The sequence below is a fragment of the Myxocyprinus asiaticus genome, chromosome 27, assembly GCF_019703515.2.
Source record: "Myxocyprinus asiaticus isolate MX2 ecotype Aquarium Trade chromosome 27, UBuf_Myxa_2, whole genome shotgun sequence".
Taxonomy (NCBI): Eukaryota; Metazoa; Chordata; class Actinopteri; order Cypriniformes; family Catostomidae; genus Myxocyprinus; species Myxocyprinus asiaticus.
Genome location: NC_059370.1, coordinates 22,168,803 through 22,182,138, shown reverse-complemented (window position 1 = coordinate 22,182,138; position 13,336 = coordinate 22,168,803). Strand labels below are relative to the sequence as shown.

At 37.6% G+C, this 13,336-nt stretch overlaps 3 protein-coding genes across 4 annotated transcripts; 1 reads left to right on the top strand and 2 right to left on the bottom strand.

The window, feature by feature from the left end:
* Positions 1–765: 765 nt before the first annotated feature.
* On the bottom strand, positions 766–5,126 carry LOC127417903 (cytochrome b-c1 complex subunit 8-like). 2 transcript variants are annotated; one of them, XM_051658166.1, is made up of 3 exons: positions 5,019–5,126; positions 1,057–1,228; positions 766–928 (listed from the first exon to the last, which is right to left on the bottom strand). In XM_051658166.1, exons 2-3 carry the CDS (start codon positions 1,208–1,210, stop codon positions 834–836), a joined length of 249 nt encoding a protein of 82 aa, XP_051514126.1. In that variant the 5' UTR covers positions 1,211–1,228; positions 5,019–5,126; the 3' UTR covers positions 766–833. The 2 variants fall into 2 exon arrangements, with proteins under 2 accessions (XP_051514126.1, XP_051514125.1); XM_051658165.1 differs by lacking the exon at positions 5,019–5,126 and adding an exon at positions 1,486–1,564.
* Positions 5,111–7,772, top strand: LOC127417902 (mitochondrial import inner membrane translocase subunit Tim8 A). The gene is made up of 2 exons (XM_051658164.1): positions 5,111–5,360; positions 7,100–7,772. Exons 1-2 carry the CDS (start codon positions 5,250–5,252, stop codon positions 7,262–7,264), a joined length of 276 nt encoding a protein of 91 aa, XP_051514124.1. The 5' UTR covers positions 5,111–5,249; the 3' UTR covers positions 7,265–7,772.
* Positions 7,773–9,258: 1,486 nt separating this feature from the next.
* LOC127417900 (magnesium transporter NIPA2-like) lies at positions 9,259–12,723 on the bottom strand. Its single transcript, XM_051658162.1, has 6 exons — positions 12,539–12,723; positions 11,954–12,095; positions 11,779–11,835; positions 11,001–11,091; positions 10,205–10,365; positions 9,259–10,097 (listed from the first exon to the last, which is right to left on the bottom strand). Exons 2-6 carry the CDS (start codon positions 12,093–12,095, stop codon positions 9,445–9,447), a joined length of 1,104 nt encoding a protein of 367 aa, XP_051514122.1. The 5' UTR covers positions 12,539–12,723; the 3' UTR covers positions 9,259–9,444.
* Positions 12,724–13,336: the final 613 nt, after the last annotated feature.

Sequence of the window (13,336 nt, the reverse complement as noted above, 5' to 3'; positions counted from 1 at the left end):
TCAGACAATAAAAAAGGTCATGTACTAACAGTAAGAACATCACTTAAATCCCTGTGTTAAGTTTGCCAGGCAAAAAGAGAGGAATTGCATTGTGTAAACTGACACACAACGTCTATATAAACACTATCTTAATGTAAAACCCCCCACCATTATTATTATTTTATAGAATTATTAAATTTATAGAATTACATTTCAAAAATGTGGTTACACTGAGTTACATGGCTACCAGTTAGGACAAATCTTGAGTAATGCTTCAAATCAGTTAGTGTTTATCATGTATTAAATGTGCTGTAAGCAGTTTTTTTCATGGAAAAGTATGCAAAACATTTTCCTACTCTCTTAAAGATATTAATAAAATAAGTGTCCTGAGATATCTCACCGGCCCGTGACAGCTGTAGACTTTGTAAACAGCAAACAAAAATATGTCTGTGGACATTGACGCTTTTCACCTGTCAATCATTTTGCTCGTTCTCATAATGTTGTATTTGAAGTGGATCATTGAGGCTATGATTCATAATGTTTGGCAGCTGAGGGGTGCTATTGTGAAACTGTTGAATTTGACAGTCACAGGAACAAACAATGCTGCTCTTTTGCTCGGTTTTGGTCTCACAATTATTTTTGGAGGGCATGGTTTTGCAATAATGGGGCGTGGCTAATTCAACGGCTCAGTCACGTGAAAGCTTCAGAACAATAAAATCGCTTACAGCACCTTTAAACAAGGTTTATAAAACCATCAAGTTATTAACATTGGCCACAAATAAGAAATCGATTTTCCATAAATATTTTCTTTATTGATTAATTGTACAGAAAGACACATCTTCAACTGACTGATTTTACTGGTCATTCTCAAAGTCAGTGAGGTTCTTTCTTTTGCCCTGTTCGTGAACATGATTGCCCCATGTGTAGGTCAGGTACATCAGGATCATGGCTGTAGGTAGAGATACAGGTTAACAGGGAGAGAAATTTAGTCATATAATATGTTCTCCTAAATCTGTATCAAGGATAATATAGTAAAAATGCCTGTGAATTCGTTAATTTTGGTCAAACAGGACTTACGTGGTGCAACCTTGAATACAGATGCTTTGAATCGTCTCCACACATTAGGGATTCCCTTGGAAAAGTAGTTCGGGAACGCCCTCTGCTCAAAGGGCGAAATACTGTAGGTAATCACATGCCTTATTTTGGCCAAATCTCCAAAGTGACGACCCATTGTGTCAAGATAGCTGATCTAAGAGGAGCAAATAAATGCATACGTTTTAAGCATCACTTTAGTTACTTAAAAATAATGCTACAACAACATATAGTCCGTAAACAACAATAACATTTAAATGTGAACAATTACTGCTGCTTTCCCTATTGTTGTGGATGACAAATAAACTAAGATTTGAATGTTTGATTTAAGCATGAACAAGCATAGACAGTAACACATTTTATACTAGTTAAAGGAATAGTTCACCCAAAAATGAAAATTCATAATTTACTCACCCTCATGCCATCCCAGATGTGTATGACTTTCTTTCTTCTGCAGAACACGAATGAAGATTTTTAGAAGAATATCTCAGCTCTGTAGGTCCATACAATGCAAGTGAATGGTGAACAAAACTTTGAAGCTCCAGAAAAGCACATAAAGGCAGCATAAAAGTAAACCATACTAAATTGTATGTAAGTTTGAAGCATGTAATGTTCCTCCAAGCATTACTTTTCATATTAATATTGTGGTAGTCCAGGAATGTCATCTGGTACAGACATGAATACTCAGAGACCAGCAAACTTCTCCATTGTTATTCAGTCATTATACAAGCAGGATGTGATGGTTGGTCGTGTGGTATTTGTCCCGCCCCTCCTCCACTGTGATTGGATGGCTGGGTAAAAATTGACAGTGAAGAGCACTGCGTTTTACCCAAAGTTGAAAATTTTTCAACTCTTGGCTACCAGAAAAAAACGGCAAGCGCTCAGCATGGAATAGACGCTCAGCGCCTCGTCCCACTGCTGGCTTTTTTAAATATGCCGCGTTCCCATTGCAAACAATTGAAAAATAATACTGGTCTCAGGAAAAAACGCTTTGGTGGACACATGGACCAAGCGCTTAATGCATGTGCAGAGTTCTAGATGGAGCTAGGAAGTGTAATCGAGCTTGAAATCATAATCACCAATGAGACTGCAGATGTCAGGATTTATAGTGAAAAATAAGTTACATTTTGGTCCGTTCTCACCCCAACCTATCAAAAATCAAATCAAATCAAATCACTTTATTGTCACACAGCCATATACACAAGTGCAATAGTGTGTGAAATTCTTGGGTGCAGTTCCAATCAACATAGCACTGTCGTGACAGTGATGAGACATATACCAATTTACAATAACATCAAATTAACACAACACAATTTAAACATCTGATATACACATAATTACACTCAACAATATACAAATAATAACATACACTGTACAGTATACAATACTCACTATATAGATACACATTATTCAATAAAAATTAAAAATTAAAATATATATATATAAAAAAAAAGTATATATATATATATATATATATATATAGAATGTACAGTATTGTACTGTATTGACATTCAGGCTGTCGGTTGATAGTCAGTTGTTAAGAGAGAATATAATATAATAATAATATAATTTATGACAGTCCAGTGTGAGATATAAGAGTAAGAGTAATAAAGTGCAGTGCTGATGTATATTGATCATGAGAGATCAAGAGTTCAGAGTCTGATTGCTTGGGGGAAGAAGCTATCATGGAGTCGGCTGGAGCGGGTCCTGACGCTGCAATACCGCCTACCTGATGGTAGCAGTGAGAACAGCCCATAGCTCGGGTGGCTGGAGTCTCTGATGATCCTCCGAGCTTTTTTCACACACCGCCTTGTATATATTTCCTGGAGGGAGGGAAGCTCACCTCCGATGATGTGTTTGGCAGTTCGCACCACCCTGACACACTGGTGTCAGGAGCACAACCTCTCCCTCAATGTCAGTAAGACAAAGGAGCTTGTGGTGGACTTCAGAAGAAAAGACAGAGAACACAGTCCCATCACCATCAATGGAGCACCAGTGGAGAGAGTCAGCAGCTTCAAGTTCCTGGGTGTCCACATCACTGAGGAACTCACATGGTCTGTCCACACTGAAGTCGTTGTGAAGAAGGCTCATCAGCACCTCTTCTTCCTGAGACGGCTGAGGAAGTTTGGAATGAACCGCCACATCCTCACACGGTTCTACACCTGCACTGTAGAGAGCATCCTGACTGGCTGTATCTCCGCCTGGTACGGCAATAGCACCGCCCACAACCGCAAAGCACTGCAAAGGGTTGGTAGCAATCCACTATTGGATTGCTTTAGAAGAATTGGATCACACCACTGGAGTCGTATGGATTACTTTTATGCTGCTTTTATGTGCTTTTTAAAGCTTCAAAGTTCTGTCCACATTCACTTGCATTGTATGGACCTACAGAGCTGAAATATTCTTTGTGTTCTGCGGAAGAAAGAAAGCCATACACATCTGGGATGGCATGAGGGTGAGTAAATTATGAGAGAATTTTCATTTCTGGTTGAACTATTCCTTCAACTGACAAATATATTTTTCATTACTGAAGAGATTACTTTGCATTTTATTGTCATTTGTTTCATTTAATATTTAGTCCTTTCAGATGGAAAACATTTAATGATTTGATCCAAAGTGCATCTGAACAGCGGTGAAACACTTTCTTATGATGTGTTACATTCATACGAGCAGACAGAGAAGTAAGTTTGAAGTAAGTTTGGAGCAGAAGAAATAGAAATAAACCTTGTGTAAATTGTCAGCTTTACGCTAAGCTAAAATGCTATTTCTAGCCATTTTACATGCACACGTTACCAGGCACGATCATATTTTTTTTATCAAGAAAATTCACGTTGGATCATAATTTCTTTTTTTCTAGTAAGACCTTTGATAATAATTGTTTTATTGTTTTCCTGTAAAAATATCTAAAAATCCTTAAAACAAGATCAATTTGATTTATCTTGTTTTAGAAGCAACACTGCATAAGATATTTAGGTTTTTCAGAGAATGTATTTTTAACATGTGTATTTTGTCTTACTGTACTGGCAGAGTTTTTATAGTCAAAACAAGTGAAAAAATCTACCAGTGCTGAAGAAGTAATCCAAAGTATTTAGAATACATTACTGACCTTGAGTAATCTAACGGAATACATTACAAATGACATTTTACAGCATGTATTCTGTAATCTGTAGTGGAATACATTTCAAAAGTAACCCTCCCAACCCTGCCAGCAGAGCCCTTTAGGTCCTCATGACTGTGTGAAATAAATAATAAATAATAATAATCAGATTATTTTGACATTTTTATGAAAAGGCATATTTTGTTAGGTAAAATGCTAATTAAATCTGTAAAAAAACACTTACTGATTAAAATGAATGATCAACTTGTGTACACTAATACACAATAAGGCGCAAGAAAAGTATCTGAATACCTTTCAATTTATTACACCACTTAAAATGTTTAAATCATTTACGACGTGAATCCCAAACGACCCACATCCCAAAGGTATCAGATGAAAAGTTTTTGGTGAGCCAGGAGCATTAAATGCATAAATATTATTCTGAGAATCATGAGCTGATCAAATCAACAGGACACTGACAAGCGAAACGTGTACGTCACCTAGCAAGGCAGCACAGTAATACAGCTGCTGACATACCAATGAATAAGATTATTTGCAAAACATGTTAGACCGAAACGTCTACATTACTTGCACCCAATAGTGTCAGTATGAGGCCTGGAGTACAAAACAGATGTTTTCAGCCACCGTTATGTATGTGAGTTGTGTGGCTAGGCTAGCTGGTTCAGTAAGACCTTGCTTGACATTCATCTGTACCACCGTGTGTGCGTTCATAATTGTCATTGCGTCTTTCCCAATACATACATTCAAGTGCTACACTGAGGCATATGCAATTGTGTGATCTCATCAAAGTAAAAACACGAGGCAAGAAAGGAATTTTCAGTTCACCCACCTCACTGCTCCTCAACACCCTTGTCCTGCTGCTATGGCTTCTGAGACTTCTGCGTGAAACTGTTCGTCAGATCCGTTTCCTCTAGAGTTCTAGCTTTCTCATTGGCGCTTCGCGCTACTGTTTCCTCTCCATCTAAACACGTGAAGGTCAACACAGCGCTGACACACTCTGGACATCGGTCAGATATCACCATTAAGTGATTTTAGGTAGCGTTTGTTCTTCATCTCCCTAATGGATAGTCAAGGAGTCACGGCAGACCCTCAACTGCAGCAGTTCATCGAGATCGAGTCTCAAAAGCAGAGGTTTCAACAGCTGGTTCATCAAATGACAGAAGTGTGCTGGGTAAGTGTGTTGCTGTGGGACTAGCCTGCAGAAGGCACCTACTTCACACAGATAACCTATAAAGACAAGTCTGACACTGCATTGTATATAAAGTATCTCATGTTTAATCACTGGTTATGTAATCACAAACTTCTGATCTGTTAGTTACTGCAGGATGAGTAGATCTGGCATTATGTAGTTCATAATCAGTCAGAAATAAACCTTTACAGTAAGGGACAACATTTCCCCTCTAGATTTGATTTTTTAGGGACATATTTTACCTTTATGAGGGCAATTTTCATTCTAACCATACTTTAATCAATTCATTCGTGCACATTCTCATCCCCCCACACATTTTAAATTATGGGGCATTTTTGTGGCATGTTGGCATGCCCCCTTAATTGCTGACCCTGTTCATAATAAACATCTAAAGCAAGTGCTCTTGAGCATTAGAGCTTAACATTACATTTAAAAACTAGAGAGGTAAAGTGTGTCAAGACAAACTTTGTTGTTGGCTTGACAAGCCTTGTCTGAAAGTTTTAAACAGATAGATAGATAGATAGTCAAACAAACCTTCAGAAAGATAGATAGACAAATATATTTTATAATGTAATTCACATTTGAATTTTTACATTTGAATAGTTTTAGCAAATCTGAACATTCCATCAATGTAATGGTTCGTTAACGTCATGTCAGAATTCCTGTAATCACAAGATGGCAACTTGTAAATCCTACTCTGACCTCATTAGTTATTTGTTTCTATGGCAACACTTATAATGCCAAAATGGCTTTTTTTGTTGATAACAGCAACATGTTTATCACTTCATTAATTCACATCTATATGTTCTTGCAAATTGTTTAAGAACAAAAAATGCTCCAGGCATCAATAGCATTATAAAATGTCATATCAAACATAAATATGTGTTCACTACCTTAAATTGTAGAGGCCGCTGCCATTTTGGTTCTTTTTACATGATGTCACGGCTGTCAAATTGGAGCTTTCATAGAATTCAGGGTTTAACACTTACAATTACGAGTTCTACGAAGACTTGGCCGCTTTTTACAAGTCGGAATCTTGTAATTACGGTAATCCCGACATGACGTGAATGCACCATAAATCTATGGGATTTTTGAGATTTTTGATAATTGATAATTTTTATCAGTTAGAAAAACATACAGTAGCTAGTAACACTAGTCAGAACATTATGTGCCAAGTCAAAGTCCCTTTTAAGGCAAGTCAGTCCACTCGGCCACCATCTTAGGATCGCTCCCGGGCAGCTATTTTCTATGGATGCAAGTGGCATAAAAAGTACAGCTCCTATCTACTTCAATGGGAAAAGATTGAAATCTCCAAATATTACAATAAAAGTAAAATCTGACAACAATTGTACCATATGCTTCTTTAGCTCAGATCATGAAAAAACACAGTATTTGTTTCTGTATCTAAAAGGTGATTGGCTCTTTTATCCGCCGCATTGGGCATTCCAATTTCTCCCATTCATTTTTAATAAAAGTGCTCTGTTTCGGGCAAAATAGCCTCTGGCCAAGTTTGGTGGATGTAGCTTGAAAGCTCTAGGAGTTACAATTGACAATTTTGGTCTTAATTTATGATTTTGGATAAACCCTAAACAGAGTCTGTAGAACAGCAGTATGTTGGCTTTGTCAAGCCAACATATTTATTATGCATGGTTCCTTAGCCACAAGCAGCAAGGATATCAGGTCTTTGTTTTGACTCATTATCTGTTAATGTTTCTTTTCAGGAGAAGTGCATGGATAAACCTGGCCCAAAGCTTGACTCCAGGACAGAGGTTTGTTTTGTAAACTGCGTGGAACGATTCATCGACACAAGCCAGTTCATCCTCAACAGATTAGAGCAAACCCAGAAGAGTAGAACATCCTTCTCAGAGACCATGACAGACTACTAGAGCCCTAGTCACTGTCTGGATGACAAGGCTGCATTAGTCAGCCATTTATTCAGGCTGTGGCATGTCAACATATGAACTTTGAGGTAACCGCTATCGACAAGACAAGGTGAACAAGGTTCAATAAAGTTGTCAGAGTGCCTCATTTTTCTCCTTTTATTGTTTTGAAGGCCATACTTTCTATATTTAAAGGATGCAAAAACAGTCTACAGCAAGTCTCTGCTCAGTACCATCAGTATAGACCTTTGCCAGTAATAAGACTTTGGGATGAAATCTAGCACACATCCTGGAACATGCTTTGAGTGGAACATCTCCTCTGAGTGGTCCCTATGTATGGATCTAATTATGTGGAATTGGGGAGGAGGCACTCCTTTCACTTCCTCTTCAAACTACCAGTACTGGTCCTCATTGCATACCATGTCTGCAAAGCATTGTCTTACTGGGAATACTTCACAGTCTGTGGCATACATTGTCTGTTGAAATGTGGACTTATAATAAAAGGTGAAATAGCCCCTGCAGTTTTTTTTTTATGTGATGCCCAAAAATGTCTTTTAAGCTCTTTAAAGTCAAAAAAGATTTGTCATAGAAAAGGTTAAAAGTTTCAGTTGGCTATTTATTAAAATGCCTTTTTTTCCCCACACACTTCAGATATGTAATAGAACACAATGCACCATATCAGAATATCAGTTGTTGCTAAAGAAAAGGATTTAAAGTATATAAAAATGTGTTCTAAAGGACTTACTCTATCAGTGTAAGTGTAATGGAATTTCTAAGCATTGTCAAGCCAATAAAGCAGTATGTATTAAACAAAATGACACTTTATAATGTACACATTAGGCATCTCATGTCAATTTGAGTCCCCTTATTATGAATTAAAGTATGTAAGCTGACATATGCTGGTTTAAAAGCTGTTTGATCGTCGAATAAATGAAGTAATACATATAAAGACGCTGAAGTACAGCAGTCTATTACATACTGTGCTGCTACTGCATAGTTTTTTGTATGTAAAAACTAATAAAAGTGACTGGACACATCCTCCTTACCATGAAACATATCAACAGTGTGAAATGGTAACAAACTGGCACAATGAAAATGGCTACATATATTATTCATGAAAAAGTGTCGAAGTACATTGAACGTGAAAACACAACAAAGCAGAAAAGCAAGTGAAAGTAATCTCACAGTAACCGTGGTTCTTTAAAGGGATAGTTCACCCAAAAAAATGAAAATTCTCTCATTGTTTACTCACCCTCATGATATCCCAGGTGTGTATGACTTTCTTTCTTCACCAGAACACATTTGAAGATAAATAGAAAAATATCTCAATAGGTCCTTAAAATGCAAGTGAATGGCGATTTCTCTTTCGAAGCTCCAAAAATCACAGACAGTCAGCATAAACGTCATCGATAGGACTCCAGCAGTTAAATGAATGTCTTCTGAAGTGATACGATCACTTTTGGTGTGAAAAAGATCAATATTTAAGTACTTCTTAACTATAATCCAACACTTCCAGTAAGCTTCATGAGAGGGGGGAGTCCCAGTGGTCTCTCGTGTGATGTATTCGTGTTGCCATGATACAGACGTAATCTCATGTTCTCCTCTTGGTTGAAACATCCAGGATAAGCACACAAATGCACCATTGTGAGTAAAGAAACAGATAAATACAGATCTAAACCAAAATCAATTAAGCTTCTGTATAGCGTTCCTCCTACTCACTTGTAAACAGCGCTGCTCTTCCATGTGTGTCTCACGTGCCAATGCTATTCCGTCACGCGTGCATACCACTGCTGACCGGAAGCGATGATTTAGAGTTAAAAAAGTACTTACATATTGATCTTTTTCATTCCAAAAGTGATCGTGTTGCTTTGGAAAACATTAATTTAACAGCTGATGTCGAAAGGATGACGTTTATGCTGACTGTCTGTGATTTCTGGAGCTTCAAAAGTCGAATCACTATCCACTTGCATTTTAAGGACCTACGGAGTTAAGATATTTTTCTAATTTTCTTCAAATGTGTTCTGCTGAAGAAAGAAAGTCATACACACCTGGGATATCATGAGGCTGAGTTAATGGTGAGAGAATTTAAATTTTTGGGTGAACTATCCCTTAAAGTATGCTTGTATAGTTGCATATAGCAAACAGGTATTCAGTAGTCTCCATTAAGCAAGTTTGGTGAAATTATGCTAGGTAATAAATGTGCCATTGCTCTTTCTGTCTGAACTCTCAGGAAGAAAGTCCTTTGTACTTTTTTCCTTAGTCGGATTGCTTTCGTCCTCAGTATTTCTCTCATCGGTTGGCAGAGCAATGTACGGTTGGCTCCTTGTCCTTCCTTGAGGTCTAAGGTGCAGATAAAGAGGAAGAGAGTCCAAGCTAAACTTGATGTCCTTGAAAGCATGGAGAAGAAAGATGCCAATGATGATGGTTAGAAAGCCACTAACAGTCCCAGCAGCCCCATCAGTAGACATGCGAAGCCACTCTTTAAACAAGATGGCTGAACATGCCATGACGGATGTTGTAAAGAAGACATAATAAATAGGTGTAACTAAAGAGGTGTTGAAGATGTCGAGAGCCTTATTAAGGTAGCTTATTTGAATACTGATACAGATGATTAGACATATGAGCAGGGACCAGAACAGTGGCTCTTTCAGAACTGCTGTTCCAGCGAACAGCTCTTTGATACCAATGCCAAGGCCCTTCACACAGGAAACAGATAGTGAACCAATCACAGAGCAGATGAGGATGTACACCAGCACATTCTTCTGACCATAACGAGGTGCGACAAGGAAGATCAGGGCCAGACTGATCACGACAATGCAGACAGCAAAAACAATAAATCCTAGGATATGCATAAGAGAGACAGCAAAAATGAAAATATAAGGTGTCGAATTGTGCCTTCTCTCCTGTAAATTAGATAGAAAAAGTTTGAAATGGTAGAAAAAAAACCTGGGTCTTTGAGTTTCTCTGCCATTGCACTCAAGGATGCAACCTCTTCCTCTTGTGGAGCGTGAATCACCATTACCGTGGAACCGAAGATGCACAGCAAGCAGCCAATTTTCCCATGGATATTTAGCCGCTCACTCAGGAAATATGAGGAAAGCACAGCACTGAGGAGGAAAGACAAAAAAGTGCATTCAGTCAAAGCATATTATCTTGGGCAAAGCATTAAAGGAATAGTTCATCCAAAAAGGAATTTTCTCTCATCATTTACTCACCCTCATGCCATCCCAGATGTGCATGACTTTCTTTCTTCTGCAGAACACAAACGAAGATTTTTAGAAGAATATCTCAGCTCTGTTAATCCATTCAATGCAAGTGAATGGTGACCACAATTTTGAAGCCAATGTATCCATATGACTCTAGTGGTTAAATCCATGTCTTCAGAAGCAATATAATAGGTACCCACACCCATCAAATCAATTCAGAAGACATGGATTAAACCACAGGAGTTTTATAGATCACATTTATGCTAGCTTTTTGTAATTTATGAAGATTCAAATTTCTAGTCACCATTCACTTGAACTGTTTGGACCTACCGAGCTGAGACATTCTTCTAAAAATCTTTGTTTGTGTTCTGCAGAAGAAAGAAAGTCATACACATCTGGGATGCCATGAGGGTGAGTAAATTATGAGAGAATTTTCATTTTTGGTTGAACTATTCCTTTAAAGTCTAATTGATACCAGAGTGACTAGATCATTCAAACTTAAAAAAAAAAAAAACATGTACATTTAGTCAATTTACCTGACCAAAACACTCAATGCTCCCAAAGGTGTTACCAATGTGGCAGGCGCGAATGCATATGCTGCAAAATTTGCTGCCTCGCCTATTCCCACTAAAAGTAAAATACACAACAAGACAACGGGCTGTGGTTATAGTGTCCAAAATTACATTAAAGTGGAGATCTTTCCTTACTGAGGTCAAATTATCCACATACATTGAAATTTACAATGAATAGTCAAGTCATTTTTATTTGTGTTGCGCTTTTCACAACACACATAGTTTCAAAGCAGCTTTACAGAAAATTACGATGCTACAGAAAATAATGCTTTGACGTCTTAAAGTCCTAATTGTGTGCTTTAAATGAATAACACAGCTGAAATCATGCCTTAAAAAATATTGTCTTTAGTACCCCGGTGAGCAAGTCAAAGGCGACTGTGGCAAGGATCACAGTCTTGATGTGTTCCTTGAAACTTCATATGATGTTACTTAATTTATGGAGAAGTATAACCTCTGGCGAAACCAGGCTCAGCTAGGGGAGCCAGTTCCCTCTTGCTATATCACATGAATATAATGAAAATATTACTTACAGTATCTATGTGTAGTACATGTCAAGTAAACTGAGTACATGTTGTTGGGCAATGTTTAAAACTGAAGGATTGTATATGAACTGTAAGATTTATAATTAGGGTCTTACACCGAATTACTTCATGAGTAAGGTATACAATATTAGCTTCACTTCAAAAATGTTACATTTTGATGATGTTTTATTAAATAAATACATAAAATCATTATGTCATACTTGATATAAGCCCTGCCCACCACAACCATTCTTTCAGGTAGGCATATCCACCTTGACCTGAATGATGGAGAGAACAGACTTGATTAGACCAGCACAAGAGAAAGGAAAAGTGAACTTAATAATTGAATCAATGTGAATGGCAAATAAACCAAGGCAGGTCAAATAAAGTACCCACCTGCTCTAGTAGAGCCCTTTTTTGCGAGTCGTAAAAGGCCTTTCTTTTTCAGTATAAAACTGCAGCCAATGAAGATAGTGGAGCTCACAGCAAGTGCCAAACCAATGTAGAAGTCAGAGCGGTAAGCAACATCAGAATCCATCTGAATACAGATATAACACAACTAGTATATTACACTAAAGTTAGCGCGGTGACTGAGTGTGAAAACCTAGTGCGCTGGCCCAAAAATGCTGCCTACAAAGGCAACTCGCTAGGTTTTGAGCCACAGCCACAAAACAGAGAAGGAAGAATCAAATCATGTGATTCACTCCTGCTTGTCACATCGCTAGTTCTTCAAAACAATTAAACATGAACATGATATTTGATCGTAGACTATCTGTCAATCTGCACTAAACAATGATGACTACAGAAATACATGATTACAGCATTTTCAAAAGGGAAAACGTAAAGCGACTTTTTGAAATTCTAAGATTTATTTTACACTACCTAAGTTACTTTAAGTTATGCTGCTAATTTATTATATGATTTGTGTTTATAGACTTAATACAGGATAGATCAATTGGAACTGGACTTAAATGGACAAACCTTTTATTCGCATCGTCCATCGGTGGCGTTACTCTTGTGTGAATAAACTTCCTGGTGAAATGAAAGTAACCCGGGTTGCCAGATACTCTTTGTTTAGTAACTGACAATCAAACCTCGTCAGAGCACTGTGAAAATCAATAGGCCTATCCATTTTAAATTAATATGAAACCCTTCTTAGTTACTTCATAGCTTTTATGAAATGACAGCTTCCTACTTAGTTTCCCTACTCTATAGTATGCCAAAAACAGTGCGCCAACTGAGTAGTATTTCCAGATCCTCAGTATTCATAAAACAGTAAGCGAGAAATACCCAGATGACATACAGTTTCCGGTGAGATTCTGAAGTGTGAATCTACTGGACTTTACGATCCCACTTCAACTGTAAGTGCTATATATACCAAGAAAGTTGTTCATTGTGCTTAAGTGGTGCTTGTTTAACGAAACCAGAGAGGGTTATGTCCGTAGTTATTGTTCTTAAAGCATATATTCAGGTCACGGGACAATGTTTACATCCCCAGATGAGGTATATCCGAAATTTATTCATGCTAGTACTCGCATACATGCCTACAAGAACAAACTTTTTTACAGACCGAGAAGTGTGTCCTTCATCAAATACAGTACATACAGTGCTTTCGGACGAAGGGATTGTTTTCAAGTACAGTCAACCCCAGCACTGTCTTACTTGAATTACACACTGTTTTGGGGGAAACAATTGAGTAAAAATAATTTTTTATCCAAAATTTGCTGGGATGTAAAAGAGTCTGCATCGAAAATCAAACAATTATCTACATTTCGTATA